The 17,709-nt window shown below is 35.8% G+C and overlaps 1 protein-coding gene across 1 annotated transcript in view; it reads left to right on the top strand.

Moving 5' to 3' along the window:
* The window catches only part of LOC139935001 (rotatin-like), a 90,941-nt gene that overhangs the window by 49,762 nt on the left and 23,470 nt on the right, over nucleotides 1-17,709 (top strand). The window contains exons 34-39 of the mRNA XM_071929443.1: nucleotides 644-710; nucleotides 1,932-2,124; nucleotides 5,128-5,369; nucleotides 9,970-10,107; nucleotides 13,928-14,125; nucleotides 16,942-17,115. Of these exons, the coding sequence (XP_071785544.1) occupies nucleotides 644-710; nucleotides 1,932-2,124; nucleotides 5,128-5,369; nucleotides 9,970-10,107; nucleotides 13,928-14,125; nucleotides 16,942-17,115 (1,012 nt within the window). The remainder of the gene's footprint in view (nucleotides 1-643; nucleotides 711-1,931; nucleotides 2,125-5,127; nucleotides 5,370-9,969; nucleotides 10,108-13,927; nucleotides 14,126-16,941; nucleotides 17,116-17,709) is intronic.

Here is a 17,709-nt window from a genome sequence, read left to right on the forward strand (position 1 = left end):
ACTAGACCACTCTGCAACAACACTCTGACAACACCAAAACTTGAGTCCAGTGCACTGGACCACTCTCACAACACCCAAACTTTAGTCCAATGACTAGACCACTCTGCAAAAACACTCTGACAACACCCAAACTTGTGTCCAGTGCACTAGACCACTCTGCAACAACACTCTGACAACACCAAAATTTGAGTCCAGTGCACTAGACCACTCTGCAACAACACTCTGACAACACCCAAACTTGAGTCCAATGACTAGACCACTCTGCAACAACACTCTGACAACACCCAAACTTGAGTCCAATGACTAGAACACTCTGCAACAACACTCTGACAACACCCAAACTTGTGTCCAGTGCACTAGACCACTTTGCAACAACACTCTGACAACGCCCAAGCTTATGTCCAATGCACTAGACCACTTTGCAATAACACTCTGACAACACCCAAACTTGAGTCAAATGACTAGACCACTCTGCAACAACACTCTGACAACACCCAAACTTGAGTTCAGTGCACCAGATTGCTTGGCCAGGACACTTTGTAAACACTTCTGTTGTCATGATTTTAGTTGTTTTGCTTGATATTCTGTATCAAACATTTTTGAGTTTGTAAAAGATGTAGAGATGTGTTTTTCTTTACTATAGATATTGAGTGCCACAGTTAACAGCGATCATGAAGTGAACACCTTTCTCACTATGCAGAATGATCAAGGTAAGCCGTTATTGTCCTGGGCCCAAATTCATAGAGCTGCTTAGCACAAAAATTTGCTTAGCATGAAATTTATTACTTGATAAAAACACCATTACCAACCAATTTTCCATTTATTGCATATTGCTTGTTACTGGTACTCAGCTGTTGTGTGCTCATTCTGACAATCATGTGGAAATTTGTTTGGTAATCCTGTTTTTATTAAGGCATAAATTTTATGCTAAGCAAATTTGTGTGCTTAGCAGCTCTTTGAAATTGGGCCCTGCAAGTGTTTTATAACTAAAGGTTTTAACCTGGAATGGTTGGTGCTACAATAGTAAAAAAAATTTTAAAAAATTAATTTATGCAAAACGATAAGCTTTCATCAGGTAAATTTTACATAGCACCGTTTGTAAATCTCTTTTGAGTAGTTCTGAAAAGAACCATTGGTCGACAACCATTGGTAATAATGTCAGAAGCACTTTGATATGCCCTTCGGGCTGTGATAAAGCGCTATACAAGAATCAAGTATTATTATTATTAAAAAAATCAGCGTTTCAATCAGTATGCTCTGATCGTCTTCGGGAGAATGAAGCATTAGAAATAATTCAGCAAACAGCTTTATTATGTTTTAATGAAGCCTACACAATGTCTAAATATTGCAAATTTAAATGCATCAAGGTAAGTTTAACAAAATAAAATATTTTAAATCTTCGGACATAACTCTTTGTTGGCAGGGGCCGTCCAGGGTAAGGCAAAAGTAAAAACAAAAACTATCATGAAAGCGATGTGCTCTCCCAAACAACGCTAAAAATGATGTATGGAACTAATACTAAAATGTTATTGACTTCTGAAGCATTTCATGCAGTTATAAAAAATTATCCCAGAAACATTTTTTGTGTATTGAATGTATGCTCATTTGACAAAGAAAAGTTTACAGAATTTTTTTTTGTAAAAATGTACATATATTTGTTAAGTTTCAGTTGTTTTTATTGCTTGAATAAAATGAAGATTTTAAAAGAATGAGGAGGGTGTATAAAGTGCAGAATAAACTATTGCACACAATGTGGTCATTTTAACCTTAATAAGTGGAAGTTATCTAAGATCATAATGATTACATGCAGATTACCAAGGTGTAAGACGCTTCAACAAAGCTTCTAAAAGCTCTTTGTTTAGGAGTAGGAAGCTTCGGAGAGTTCTGTATTGTTTTTATAACAATGTTGTGATTTGACTTGAATGTAACAGGTTCCAGCAGACCCGACTCATCTCAATCCAGTAGTACAGTGAGCATTCCACATTCCAATGGACGTTACATCAGTGTAGTTACTCCAAGCTTCATATCAGCCATATGTCGACTTCTCCTCAATCTCTTAGCTTTGTCTCCCAAAGAAACCAAGCCTTCTATGGATGAATACAACATTAACCAAAGCTTGATCAGGTGAGAATGTAAACATGATTTATAATCCATCCTCAAAACACTCACTATTTTGTTTACCAGATGTGGATCTTGTATAAACATTTTAGGGTTATTTCAACAAGATATTTTACAATGCATATGATCAGATACAAACATTGGGCTCATGCAATTTTGTTGTCGCAGATTATAATCACAAGGTGAAATCTAGACTATTACATTTTACTTGGCGAAGATTTTGGAGTGAATGTATTCTTGGATTATGCACAAACACAATGCATTCAGAGTTTGTTTTATATAACACACACAAACATATTTACCATAGGAATTTTTTTCACAACAAGCACAAAAAAACCCAGAAACTTGTCCACCTCAAACACTGAAAACTCTTTAGAAACTTTCTAAACAACGTGGACGACTTCGTTGACACTATTAAACCTTGTCCGGTGCATCATGAACGGACCTTGTTTTGTTGGGACAAACTGACAGACAGGAATGATCAGTTTGGAAATTGTCCTGTGAAACATTGCTGAGAAGTGTTTCAAGTGTCCTATATCAATCATTATAAGACTACAATGTTACTGGGCATCGCGGCATAAAATACAGGTCAGAATGAAACATGAACTGTGAGGCGTTATCCGCTAAAAAATATGTGTGCAGTATATTTATTTATATGTAAACATTCAGTATGTAATCATTCAGTATTCATTCAGTAGTTCCTCAGGTGCCAACCTCCCTCCCCCCCCCCCAAAAAAAAGGGGGATAAAAAAGGGGAGTAGTACATGTAATGTGAATCGCTATTGTTTGTTTCCAAGCATCAAGTGATAACAAGGTATTCTTGTTTCTATAAATTAACTGCTTGGGCAAATGAAAATAATATGTATGGAAAGAATTTTTGTTCATTCCCACATATACATATTTGCAGCAGAAGTTCTTTTTCATAAATCTGTGGCTACTCCTAAAAGTAACTTAATAGGGTAGTATTGGCCATCGGAATGATCCATGTAGATTGGAAGCGTACATGAGTTGGTGTAGTGGGAATCCTTAATCTAGGCAGTCATAGCCTCAGGAACGAGGTCCTTATCCCCAGGTCCCTCTGTCTCAATCACAGGAACTCACTCACAAGAAGGAGAGTTTAATCGATGTTAGTTTTGCATCGAGGGATAAAGAATATAATTAGTTTTACCCTCACACCAATTCGTAATGAGCACTGTATACTGAAGTATCCTGAAGTCTGTGAGAAAAATTTAATATGCAAATCTCTCGCGTGGGACTGAAACTCACGACCTTTGAACAGCTAGAGCAGATGTCTCACCACTAGACCACCGAGCAAGCCAAGTGGCTAGAGACAGTTTGAGTTCTATGTGTTAGCAGCTGGTACTGCAACAATTTAACAGTGTACAGTGCTTTGTAAACATCTGAAAGGGTAAAATACAAATTGTATTCTTTATCCCTGATGCAAAAATAGCATCTATTAAAACCATTGCATTTGCAGTACCTGCTGCTAATACATAGGATTCAAACTGCCTCTGGCCATCAGATTAGAGGTTGCATCATTTTTCGTCTTTGAGGAGCCAAAGGTCTTGGATTTTAATGAATTAAATAACTGCATCAAATCATTGGCTGTTTTGGCACCAAATTGGCTGTTTTGGCACCAAAACAGCTATTGATATCGTACATTGTTTCATTTGGGGGGTTTTCCCCAGATCTATCTGTCCAAGCAGTTCATAACACCATTCATAACAAATTCTTATTTCCTGAGATAACATTTAAGTTACATCAAGACGACATCCTGTGTCAAATTACATTAACTTAAATTTGAATAGTTCAAACAATTTCACAATATTTTTAACAATATCTCATGGATTTATACAACCTACATGTATACATCATCAGAAAGTAGTGAAAAATAAAAGGTTATACATGTAAGTGTACAGACCCATTGAACCCAATTTGACCCCATCTTTCAATCGAAACCAGAAGCTGAAGTGAAAAATATTTCCTTGCCCTACATTGGTGTATGTTGCTAATATTAAAGGGAACTTGACATGGTTTCTGTGTTTGAAATGACATTTGGTTCATGTCCTTTTATGACATTTAATTGATGACATTGTATTGTGCCATTTATATGCCATGGGTAAATTGATATTTATTTGTTCGAACTCTCAATATGTTTCAACAAGTTTCTCTAAAATCTATACAAATAATGAGCTGAATTATGAATTTTGAAATAAAATCGACTGAGTGAAATGAAAGTTATGGTGAGAAGGTGTTTTCTGTGCAATAAGCAAAGCACATGTTACGTTGTATCGTTTCAACCAATATGAATGACACAAGACCTGTCAATTTACGCCTTCTTTCATCAGCCTGTACGTGCAACAGCTAAATTCATATAAACTTGGAATTTCTGATGTGACCCAATTATTAAACATAAACTGGAACAACCAGCTAGCTGGCTAGTCATCACTAAGACATTAAACTTGGTTTCAGTTTTCTTTCTTGCAGGATAAGTAAATTCTGTAAGTAATAATAACAATAATAATAATTAATAATTTATTGAATTTAAAGACACTGGACACTTGGTACATGTAATTGTCAAAGACTAGTCTTCACAGTTGGTGTATCTCAACATATGCATAAAATAACAAACCTGTGAAAACTTGAGCTCAATCGGTCGTCGAAGTTGCAAGATATTAATGAAAGAAAAAACATCCTTGTCGCACCCTTGTCACACGAAGTTGTGTGCTTTCAGATGCTTGATTTTGAGACCTCAAATTCTAAATCTGAGGTCTCGAAATCAAACTCCTGGAAAATTACTTCTTTCTCGAAAACTACGTCACTTCAGAGGGAGTTGTTTCCCACAATGTTTTATACCATCAACCTCTCCCCATTACTCGTAATCAAGAAAGGTTTTATGATATTATTTTGAGTAATTACCAACAGTGTCCACTGCCTTTAACTATACAATAAAACTTGTAACTTTCTAACCAATGAATATAATGTGTATGGTCTGTTTTAATGTTGTAGATTGATTGATGTTGAGCACATCTCAGGTCTCTTACATCACCTCTCAGTGACATCTACCCAAGAACAAAGAAAGATTCGTCTACAGCTGTCAGCACATCTTACCATGTACAGAGATATCTTACAGCTTCTTCAAGCTTACAAGCGCACACAGAATCCTAACAAATCTCCAACCGCTAATATTGACACTACAGAATTAGTGCTTGCTTGTAGATTGCTTGGTGTATCCAGCACAGAGGCAACAGGTAAGTATAAGAATATATTGCAGGTCAACATAAAAACAAGAATGTGCCGACTCCAAAGTAAAATCTCTTTTCTTAGTATGTGTGGTTCTGAACGGAATTGGTGGGCTCAATATTTCAGTTGGTGTGTTCGGTATGCATACATGAAGACCTCACATTTTTTTATTTTTTTTCGCAATTTGAAACTAAATTAACTTTGGTTTACAGAAAATTTAAAGGCAGTGGACAATATTGGTAATTACTCAAAATAATTATTAGCAGAAAACCTTACTTGGTAGCGAGTAATGGGGAGAGGTTGATAGTATAAAACATTGTGAGAAACGGCTCCTACTGAAGTAACGTATTTTTCGAGAAAGAAGTAATTTTCCACGAATTTGATTTCGAGACCTCAGTTTTAGAATTTGAGGTCTCGAAATCAAGCATCTGAAAGCACACAACTTTGTGTGACAAGGGTGTTTTTTTTTTCATTATTATCTCGCAACGTCAAGGACTGATTAAGCTCAAATTTTCACAGGTTTGTTATTTTATGCATCTGTTGAGATACATTGAGTGAGAAGACTGGTCTTTGACAATTACCATCAGTGTCCAGTGTCTGTGGAACTATGGTATTTGTAGACGATCGGCCCTATCAGAGCATGTTGTCCAGCACTGTTGAAGCTCATGAAATACTTACTGTAAGTCACCCAGTCTACAGACAGATAAAAAAGACCTAAAAAATTGTAAAAATATTTGTGCACTCAATTATGCTGCACTCATCATGATGTGACAATGTATGATAGTGCCCTTAAGCAGCCATCCAAATTGACCAAGTAACCAATTATCTTCCTTTGACTGTTGCTGTTTCTAGCTTGAGGTAAATCCTATGGGAATACACTGACCATTTGTTTGCTTTGGGACAGCTGCATATTATCATTTAACAGGAAATATTTACCATTTGTTATGTAAACTGAATCATCTTCTACGAGAGGAAGGTACTGCATTGTATTAAACTCCTGAGGGATCTACATGCAGCGTTACCTGCAGCTATCTGTTTCCATTGCTCCCTTCTTCTTGATTTTGGTTGTTTTTCTTAAGTTTGGATTGGATACAATGATGGGCGCAAACATGAGTGCAAAAGTATCTATTACAAATAACTGCCAAGTTGTTTATGCCTAGTGTACAACAGTGATCGCACCTATTACCGCATGTATGTCATGCACCAATCCTGACCTGGGGCCAATTTCATAGAGCTGCTTACGCCAAAAATTTGCTTAAGCACGAAAATAGCTTGCTTATTTGACACATGTTACTGGCCAAAATTTCATGCCATATACATTACTTGTGACTGGTATTTAGCTGTTGTTTACTTAGCATAACAATTGAGTGGAGGCTTGGCCAATAATCTGATTTTACTAAACATGATTTGTTTTTGCTTAAGCAAAATTTGGTGCTTAAACAGCTCTGTGAAATTGGGCCCTGGAAGCAAATGGCTACAGATAAGTTTAATTACATTTAGTAAAGGATTTGTTAAAGACAGTGGACACTATTGGTAATTGTCAAAGACTAGTCTTCACAGTTGGTGTATCTCAACATATGCACAAAATAACAAACCTGTGAAAATTTGAGCTCAATCGATCGTCGAAGTTGCGAGACAATAATGAAAGAAAAAAAACTCTTGTCACACAAAGTTGTGTGCTTTCTGATGCTTGATTTCGAGACCTCAAATTCTAAACTTGAGGTCTCGAAATCAAATTCGTGGAAAATTACTTCTTTCTCGAAAACTACGTCACTTCAGAGGGAGCCGATTCTCACAATGTTTTATACTATCAACCTCTCCCCATTACTCGTAATCATGAAAGGTTTTATGTTGATAATTATTTTGAGTAATTACCAATAGTGTCCACTGCCTTTAAAGAGGAGTATTGGCTAATTTCTACTGTCAATAGATGCATACATTTTGTACACGTGTCAAAACAAACCAGTGTGGATTTAAACTTGCTCTAAAAATGTCCCCAGTGATAAGAAATGAATGTTTCAGTTAGCAAGATTTGGCATTGAGTTACTACCACTGCTGATTTGTCCCCTTGTGGTCATGCAGATTGCAACCATGAAGCCATGCAGTAATCTAAATGCTTGTCCCCAGGTGTTTTATAAATCAAGATTTTCAATTTCATGAGGGGAAGTCAGATCATTAAAAGTGAAACCTTAATCCAGCTAGATTAGCTGGTTGAGGGCAATGTATACAACTGTCGTAGCGGTGACTTGCGTAGGAGGCTGATCACACGGAGCCTTTCAAGGTTTTCAAATCCATCCACTTTTCAAATAAACAATAACTGGTCTGTAATGTAAAACCACAGGGTATCAAATTTACAGTTATGGTGATTTTAAGGTGAGCTTGGATGTCTGCAATTTTCCTGTTTGTGTAAGTTAGTGCTGGATATGTTATTTGCATTATCTCAAAAACTGTGCCATTTACAGCAAAAGCTGAATTACTTCTGGTGTACCTTCCATTTGGCTTAGTTTTGTGGTTGCTTTATAAAGCTGCATTTATGTAAGCAGGACCAACTTTAAAGGCAGTGGACACTATTGGTAATTACTCAAAATATTTATTTGCGTAAAACCTTACTTGGTAAAGAGTAATGGGTAGAGGTTGATGGTATGAAACATTGTGAGAAACGGCTATAGTTTTCGAGAAAGAAGCGTTATAGTTTTCGAGAAAGAAGTAATTTTCCACGAATTTGATTTCGAGACCTCAGATTTAGAACTTGAGGTCTCGAAATCAACCATCTAAACACACACAACTTCGTGTGACAACAGCATTTTTTCTTTCATTATTATCTCGTAAGTTCGATGACTGATTGAGCTCAAATTTTCACAGGTTCGTTATTTCATGCATTTGTTGAGATACAGCAACTGTGAAGGCTAGTCTTTGACAATTACCAATAGTGTCCACTGCCTTTAAAGTCTTTAGAAACAATTTTTTCCATCTAATAAAGTTGCCTTCTTTGTAGAATGCTCGGCATGCCGAGGTAGAAATTCCTGACAGGCAACCAAATGCTCACACTGTATCCTTGGGGATTGATTGATAATTCAGTTCAATTAGCAGCATAGGAATAATTTTCTGATTTATTGTAAAACATACATGTACTACATGTAGGCACTGACAGTGAGAGGATCTTCCAATATACCATCGAAGAGTTCAGCACAAAATGAAACAGTTTCCGTCCCTTCTTTTCTTTTCCAATGATTGATTTCTCATCACACTACTTTATTTGCTGAAAGGGAAAAAAGTCAACAATTTCCCGATCTTTTTTTCGAAATTTAAAACTTAGGTCAAGGTGTTTTTTGTGGTCTGTTTAAGTGCTTCTTCAGTTCAAATGTATAGTTTTACATCTAGTTCATACATGTAGTAGTTACTCTTTGTGTCTGAAAGATTAATTGGTCAATATCAAGTTGCAGGAAATGATCCAACACAAACAGCCATATTGGCTTCTATGAACCTAGACCATAGCATCAGGTTTCATTCTTATGGACCTTTAATTAATCATCTGGGGTTACAGAACTAATTGGACGAGTTCGTTTTTGATTATTGGGAAGTATCGGCCATAGACAGCCTGGAAATTAATTTGTAGCTATTATTAAAGGAAATGATGTTGAACAGAAGGCTGGCATCATTCCAAATCTTATTATTATTATTATTATTATTTCAGAAGCTATTTTCTATCGAAACAGAATTTCCGTTGGCATTTACGGATGGTAACATTTTATATTATAAAACGGACATTTATATTGCGCAGTTACCTATATAATACTCTACTGCGCATCAAGGTATAAAAGAAATGCAGAGAAAAAAAGAAAGAAAAAAAAAGAAGAAGAAAAAAAGAAGATTATATTGTAATAAAAAGAATCCATCATTTATAGTGTTGATTCGAATAACCAGAAGTGCATTTGGAATGTGAATAACTATGATTGCTTTTATAACTGCTTGTCTAAAATGAATAAGTGTGTTTTGTTAAGGCAGTGGACACTATTGGTAATTACTCAAAATAATTATTAGCATAAAACCTTTCTTGGTTACGAGTAATGGGGAGAGGTTGATGGTATAAAACATTGTGAGAAACGGTTCCCTCTGACGTGCCATAGTTTTCGAGAAAGAAGTCATTTTCCACGAATTTGATTTCGAGACCTCAGATTTAGCACCTGAGGTCTCAAAATCAACCATCTAAACGCACAAGGTTGACAAGGGTGTTTTTTTCTTTCATTATTATCTCGCAACTTCGATGACCGATTATGCTCAAATTTTCACAGGTTAGTTATTTTATGCATATGTTGAGATATACCAACTGTGAAGGCTAGTCTTTGACAATTACCAATAGTGTCCACTGCCTTTAAGTGTAAGCGTTTCCTTGGGTGATAGTACACATAATGTTGACAAATACTGAACATCTTTTAAGTTAGATACTTGTTTATAGTAGAGAGTTAATTGAGTGAACCATCTTTACTGGAAACATGTATCAAAACTGTTTGTGAGTTAGTTTAACTCATACATTTTTTGTGTGCTGAAAAATTGCATTGCTGGTTTTTAATTTACTTACCTTGATGTAATTTGTTTGTGTTTTTATAGGGTCTTGTACCTGGAAGTACATCCATGATGTATGGGAAAGTACATTCTCTCTGTTGCTCACTCATATCACCACGTTGCACCAAGCTAAGCTCAAGGATCTGTTGCCGGTCATGGTCAAATATTGGAAAAATATCACAGGTATTCCACACAGATTTCTAAAAAAGTTTTATTCTGTTAACATCAATTAGTGTTTTTATACTACATACGTGTTGATGCACTAGCTTACTCAGGGGCTAGTTTACTTGTAACGCAACCAATACATCTGTTACTCAATTAAAATGTATATTTAGCACAGCCCCGAGCTTCGCGTGCAATTTGACCCTACATGAAACAGAGCATTAGGATGTAACGGGAGTTGAAATTAGGCCCACAAATCTTTTACAAAAGTTTTACAGATTTTTAAATATATGATTACACTTTGTAACAAAAAAAGACATTTTTGAATTGGATAACAGAGTAGAGACTATGTCATAAAAACCCTGCAGGACCGAGTTTGTTTGACCCTGCTGGTTTTAAACGACCGGTAAGACCCTTTCACTTGCTCTTGTATCCCCTTATTAAGGGAACACACAAACAGTTTGTCAGTTAATTAGTAGTTAGACAGAACCCAGTAGGTAACTGATGACTTTTGCTGTTATTCACTTTGCCCTAATCTTGATGTTTGGTTTTCAGGAACAGTGTATTCTGTGAAAGTACATGTAGATTGCCCAGTTTTAAAACTAGTTTGTTAAAGGCAGTGGACACTATTGGTAATTACTCAAAATAAATATTATCATAAAACCTTACTCGATTACGAGTAATGGGGAGAGGTTGACAGTATAAAACATTGTGAGAAACGGCTCCCTCTGAAGTAATTTAGTTTTTGAGAAAGAAGTAATTTTCCACGAATTTGATTTCGAGACCTCAGATTTAGAACTTGTGGTCTCGAAATCAAGCATCTGAAAGCACACAACTTCGTGTGTGACGAGGGTGTTTTTTCTTTCATTGTTATCTCGCAACTTCGATGACCGATTGAGCTCAAACTTTTACAGCTTAGTTATTTTAAGCATATGTTAAGATGAAGACTTGACTTTGACAATTACCAATAGTGTCCACTGCCTTTAGAATTTAATAGATGTAACAGTTGTTTGGAGGTACATTGGTTTAACCTTTAAAGCCATTGGACCCTTTCGGTACAGAAACAAAAATTAAAGTTCACAGATTTACAAATAACTTACAGGGTTTACAGAAGGTAGTGGTGAAAGACTTCTCTTGAAATATTAGTCCATGAAATACTTTACTTTTTGAGAAAACAGTAAAACAATATCAATTCTCGATAGCAAGAATTACTGATTTATTTTAAACACATGTCATGACACGGCGAAACGCGCGGATACAAGGGTGGGTTTTCCCGTTATTTTCTCCCGACTCCGATGACCGATTGAGCCTAAATTTCCACAGGTTTGTTATTTTATATAGAAGTTGTGATACACAAAGTGTGGGCCTTGGAAAATACTGTTTACCGAAAGGGTCCAATGGCTTTAAGACCAATGTGGGATCACAACTGTATACTTGGTGCTTTCCCAGTCCCATTGGCTATAACCAATACTAGTTTACATGTACATGTTCATTAGTAGAGTTGATCTACACTCAATATCCTAGGCATGGTTTAAAATACAAACATTTTGTTAAATTAGGGGTTTCATAGTGAAGCATACGCATTACAGATGTCTATGCTGGTCAATGTCGGCTTTGTCCACTCCGTAAACTGCATTAGTAAACAACACTTCATTTGGGCTTTATAAAAACCAATATGAAATATCTTGCGATGAGGCAGAGTAAATACATATTGTGTGTACCATTGCATTAAGGAGATTATATGCTGGGCTTGTTAATGCTGAGTACAAGCTGTGTAAAGATGAGGTGTCTTGGCCCAGGCTTCAAGTTGCTCCAAAACAAACAGCTCATCTACTCACACGCCTCCATCTCCACTTGCATTACTAGTATTTACTCTTTACTTTACCACTTTACTTATTTACCTGCACAAACTTCTTGAAAGAAATTTTCTTTTTAATCACAGAAGTGTCACTTGTATGATGATTTCATAAGATTTTTACTGCTGTTGGTCTTACATTTTACAGTAGTTTTTAGTGTACTGATATATTTTTATCTGAGGAACAAACTTTACCAAGCTTTTATGAACGAGGCCTTTGATTAGGGACGTTATTGTCAACAGATATTTAAATAGAAAATAAAAATATATATGATTTGTATTTTGTAGCTTATACACTTGAAACCAAATATCCAGAAAAATATTTGTATTTCGATTTTCCCATTTGATAGAAACTCAGTTCCGTTATTAATTAGCCCATTTGAAAGAAACTCAGTTCCTTTAATAATTAGCCCATTTGAAAGAAACTCAGTTCCTTTATTAATTAGCCCATTTGAAAGAAACTCAGTTCCTTTATTAATTAGCCCATTTGAAAGAAACACAATTCCTTTATGAATTAGCCCATTTGAAAGAAACTCAGTTCCTTTATTAGTTAGCCCATTTGAAAGAAACTCAGTTCCTTTATTAGTTAGCCCATTTGAAAGAAACTCAGTTCCTTTATTAGTTAGCCCATTTGAAAGAAACTCAGTTCCTTTATTAGTTAGCCCATTTGAAAGAAACTCAGTTCCTTTATTAGTTAGCCCATTTGAAAGAAACTCAGTTCCTTTATTAATTAGCCAAACCATCATGAAAGTTTTAGAATGTGCTAAAATTTCCGGACAAAACACCAAACATTATGAGGATATGAAGGAATTATTAACCAAAAACCAACACTCAATTATGTACAAAAACCCAGTAAATGTTAAATAAAAATGTGTGTTTGAATTATCAATGATTATGAAATGTTATTACAGGCCAGGAATTTGATCTCTGAAAGGGCTAGGCCTTTTGGATTTTGCACAGGGCACTTGTATTTGAAAATAGGAAAGTCTATGGGGAACTGTTAAAAGGGCACCGAGGCCAAGATCAGGGGCAATGGAGGCAATGGTCTCTGTGGCCTTCAGGTAATTCCAGGCCTGTTATTAAAGGAACACGTTGCCTTGGATCGGACGAGTTGGTCAAAACAAAAGCGTTTGTAACCGTTATTTATAAAATGCATATGGTTGGAAAGATGTTTTAAAAGTAGAATACAATGATCCACACAAGTTTGCCTCGAAATTGCGTGGTTTTCCTTCTACTGTGCGAACTAACACGGTCGGCCATTTATGGGAGTCAAAATTTTGACCCCCATAAATGGCCGACGTGTTAGTCGACGAGGTAAAAGGAAAACCACGCAATTTCGAGGCATGTTTGTGTGGATCATTGTATTCTACTTTTACAACATCTTTCTACCCAGTATGCATTTAAAAAAAAACGGTTACAAACGCTTTTCAAAGACCAACTCGACCGATCCAAGGCAACGTGTTCCTTTAATGTCGTCTTTATAATAAAAGATTGTTATTCCATACAAATTGACTATCCAAATTAAAGACACTAGACACTAATGGTAATTGTCAAAGACCAGTCTTCTCACTTGGTGTATCTAAACATTGCATAAAATAACAAACCTGTGAAAATTTTAGCTCAATCGGTCGTCGAAGTTGCGAGATAACAATGAAAGAAAAAATACATCATTGTCACACGAAGTTGTGTGCTTCAGATACTTGAATTTGAGACCTCAAATTCTAAATCTGAGGTCTCAAAATTGAATTTGTGGAAAATTACTTCTTTCTCAAAAACTATGTCACCTCAGAGGGAGCCGTTTCTCACAATGTTTTATGCTATCAACCTCTCCCCATTACTCGTTACCACGTAAGGTTTTAAGCTAATAATTATTTTGAGTAATTACCAATAGTGTCCACTGCCTTTAAATAAGATGTTTTCAATGGATTGATGTAAACGGACTATGTGAGTGATGGCAGTTGTTGACCAATATTTAACTCCATACAGATTCAGTGATACATATCATGAAGACACCAATGGATTCATCTACCAGGATAGTTGCTCTTAACTTCTTAAGTACACTTCTGTCAGGATTACAGTACAGAGTGAACAATAAAGCTACATTGAAGCAGTGTAGTAGGCAAGAGGATTCTCAAGATGAGGAGGATAACATCAAGTACTTACTGGAAGTTCTAGATGATACAGGTAAGATTATTCAGTTAGAAGTACAATGTGCAGCTTGGTATACATGTATATCCTACTTCTGCCTTGCAATCCAATCTGTGGTCACATTTACACTGTAATATGGTGTTAATATTTGAACCATTTTTTTAAGGATATACCAATGGTATTTGTGACACTTTGTCTCTTTTTGGCATTTATGAAGTTAATTTTGGTTCATTTCATCTCATTTAAATATTAAAATGTATATTCAATTGTAAATTTGTTATGTTGACTCATAATTTAATTATGATAATGATTTTGCGCATATTTTTGGTGTACTATAATGTTGCATGAAGCTTGTTAACAAAACATTTGAGCTTATTGGCTCAGTTTGGCTAGAGATTTTAAAATGAACGTTGAAAACATTTTTTGTTTTTGCATTATAAACCATAACGCCATTTCAAAACAAACAAACAAACAAACAAACAAACAAACAAACAAACAAATGAATTAATTTTGTGTACATTTGCCTGTAATTGTGAACCATGTAGCCATCTCAGTGAATGCTGGTACATCTTTTAAAGTGTCTATTACATTGCAACCATTTCTCATTTGACTACATTGTGTTACGTGTTCCCACATGTACCTACATAAATACAACTTGCTAACTGCAGAATACCCAGAGTCACTACAGTTGATATTATCCATGATAGATACATCCCATTCTGTCAAACAAGACAGATGCTAGTCAGCAACATTCAATCTAAGCCATCATCATTACACATGACATGAGCTTGTTTGCCAATCTCAGGGAAATAAATTCACTAAAGGCCAGCTTGTCTGTCTGCTCAGTCATTAATTTGTTTCCCATTTTCCCTCCTTATCAAATACAAGGTCAAATACTAATAGAGTCAATACTGTGATAGGATTGAGGCAAGTTGTTTGGGGTATTCCTTTTACACCCTGCTTTAAAAGTCAAATGTCTTTCATTGTGTAATTTAATTCACGAATCTATTCAGTCAATTTGGAATGTGATTATTGTACTATGGCATTGAAAGATGAGTTTACAACTGGTTTTCAAATGAAATTTAGTCCTGCAGTACAATGAAAAAGTAGAGTTTTATCGTTTCATCAGACTCGGTGTACTGCATCCAGTCAATTTGATTATAGCCCTACGTCTACACGTAGCTGCAGAAAGTTGTTGATGTGATTTAAGGCTTAGGCCGAATAAAAAATAAAAACCAGTTGATCGTCCCCGCCCGCATCCTTTTGGGGGGCCGCATCCTTTATTTTTTTTACTATTTACTATTTTTTGATTTTTTACTATTTTTTACTATTTACTATTTTTCGATTTTTGTTTTTAAAAAAAGATTAAAAACTTTTTTTTTTTTTAAATCTTTAATCCATCTTTTCAAAAGGACTGGCCTAGGAGCTTTTCCCGAATCTAACTTGATGCTCTCGAACACTTGTAACCGTCTGTTTCATAAAACAATTATTAGTTAATGCCTACCAGCAAATCTTTTTAGTGTTATCCGACCCTGTTAGTGTTAGTGTTAACACAGGTCCTCATGCAACTAATAGGTATACATAAGTTTGCCGTTGATTCAAACTGAAGAATTGGTGCCTGTTTGATTTGAAATACTAAGTGGCCATCTTGGAAAAAAAATTGTAAATAGTAAGGCCCTCTTTCTCCTCTTTTTTGAAAAATCCGGACGATCAACCGGTATTTTTTGTTATTTGGCCTTAGTTGTGCTAACTGTAGAGGCTCAGTAGTGTCCCCTCCCCACAGTGCCCTTCACTTGCCCTCAACATGAGCTGGCGCTATCAATGGATGAAGGAGAGTCATGTGATCATTCAATGCTCACCTGTTGTTGCTGTTTCTTGATGATGTCATTATTGCCAAGTCTATGCTGTTTTTGTATCTTGTTTTAATTGAATTCGCCTTGTCATTGCTTGCAATGTCCTAATGACCTTCTCCTAATGGCTCATTTCCTACACAGAACTAAAACACATTCACAAGCAAGCACACTATTTAGTAGTTAGTATTTTAACTAAGAATCTTGGTGCAGTATTTCACCTGTAAAAACATCGGCATTAGTGTGAATTCTGAGATAAAAGAAAAGAGGTTTGCACTTGTGTAGTTGTTCAGCTTAAAGACAGTGGACACTATTGGTAATTGTCAAAGACCAGCCTTCTCACTTGGTGTATCTAAACATATGCATAAAATAACAAACCTGTGCAAATTTGAGCTCAATTGGGCGTCAAAGTTGCGAGATATGAATGAAATAAAAAAACACCATTGTCACACGAAGTTGTGAGCTTTTAGATGCTTGATTTCAAGACCTCAAATTCTAAACTTGAGGTCTCGAAATCAAATTCATGGAAAATTACTACTCTCTCGAAAACTACGTCACTTCAGAGGGAGCCGTTTCTCACACAATGTTTTATACTACCAACCTTTCCCCATTACTTGTTACCAAGTGAGGTTGTATGCTTATAATTGTATGCTTATAATGATATTGTGAAGAAAGCTTCTTCAATAAGAAGTGATCGGCTATAAGACAAATCAGTATCCAAGTAATGCATGAACTATTCGCAGAACCAAAGATTTCAAAGTACAGGCAAACTTTCTTGAGGTGTAATAATCACTTTACTGTCTCAGAGCCATATACAACCGATTTGCATTGAGGTGAGTGGTGTGCTGTATAGTGTTTGTTGTCCACTAAGCATGGGGTGCAGCCCCAATGGGGTGGTTATGAACCTGAACTACTTTACTTCAAGTTCAGCATTGCCGAGGGGGCTTGTCTGGGTCATGTGGGTTTGTTCCTATTTGATCACTGTCACTCTGTACTTTTCAGGTCAAACTACAGGCAGTGGAATCACCTTGTGCAGTGTACTACTTGAAGCATATGATGGTACACTACCTAGATGTGTAGATACAGCAGGATGCACTCATGAAATGACTAGTATAATATGTGCACTGAGGAACCTCTTAGCATTCAGTCAACAGGCCAAGACAACAGCCATTCAATGTAAATAGATTATTGTAGTTGATTCATGTATTAATTGAATTTTGGATAACAACTATTTAGTTTTGGGTTGCTGTTTTTTGCTTATTTTTGTACCTATTGGTGTTATGACTACGCTTATTCCAATAAAGTAATCTTTTACATCTTTATTTTTTAGTCCAAATTGTTGAAAGTATCTTATAGTTTAATAAGACATCGGGGAACAAACACCTTTTACTTGTTTGCTTGTTATGTTTGCAGAAATAGTGACAATCCTTAAGGATAGTTTGAGCATTTTGTTTTTATGTGATCAACTAAAAGTATAGTTGAACTGTTTTTATAATGGAAGTTGTTTGTTTAAAGTTATCAAGTACTACTGGAAAACCCTGTCTGGAGTGATCTACTTTGACTATTGGCATCATTCCAATGGTTCCAAGAATCCCACATCAATACATGATGAGTAGTGTTTATATAACCCTACAACAGGAGTTGATCAATTTAGACAAGCAATGATTATCCAGTGCTGACTAGCTATCTACAACATCTAGTTTATGGTTAATCGGTTTCTCTAAGTTTTTGTCTGTTTGTCTGATGTAAACAAAACAAGCATTTTCAGAG

This window comes from Asterias amurensis, chromosome 3 (assembly GCF_032118995.1).
Source record: "Asterias amurensis chromosome 3, ASM3211899v1".
In the NCBI taxonomy this organism is placed as follows: Eukaryota; Metazoa; Echinodermata; class Asteroidea; order Forcipulatida; family Asteriidae; genus Asterias; species Asterias amurensis.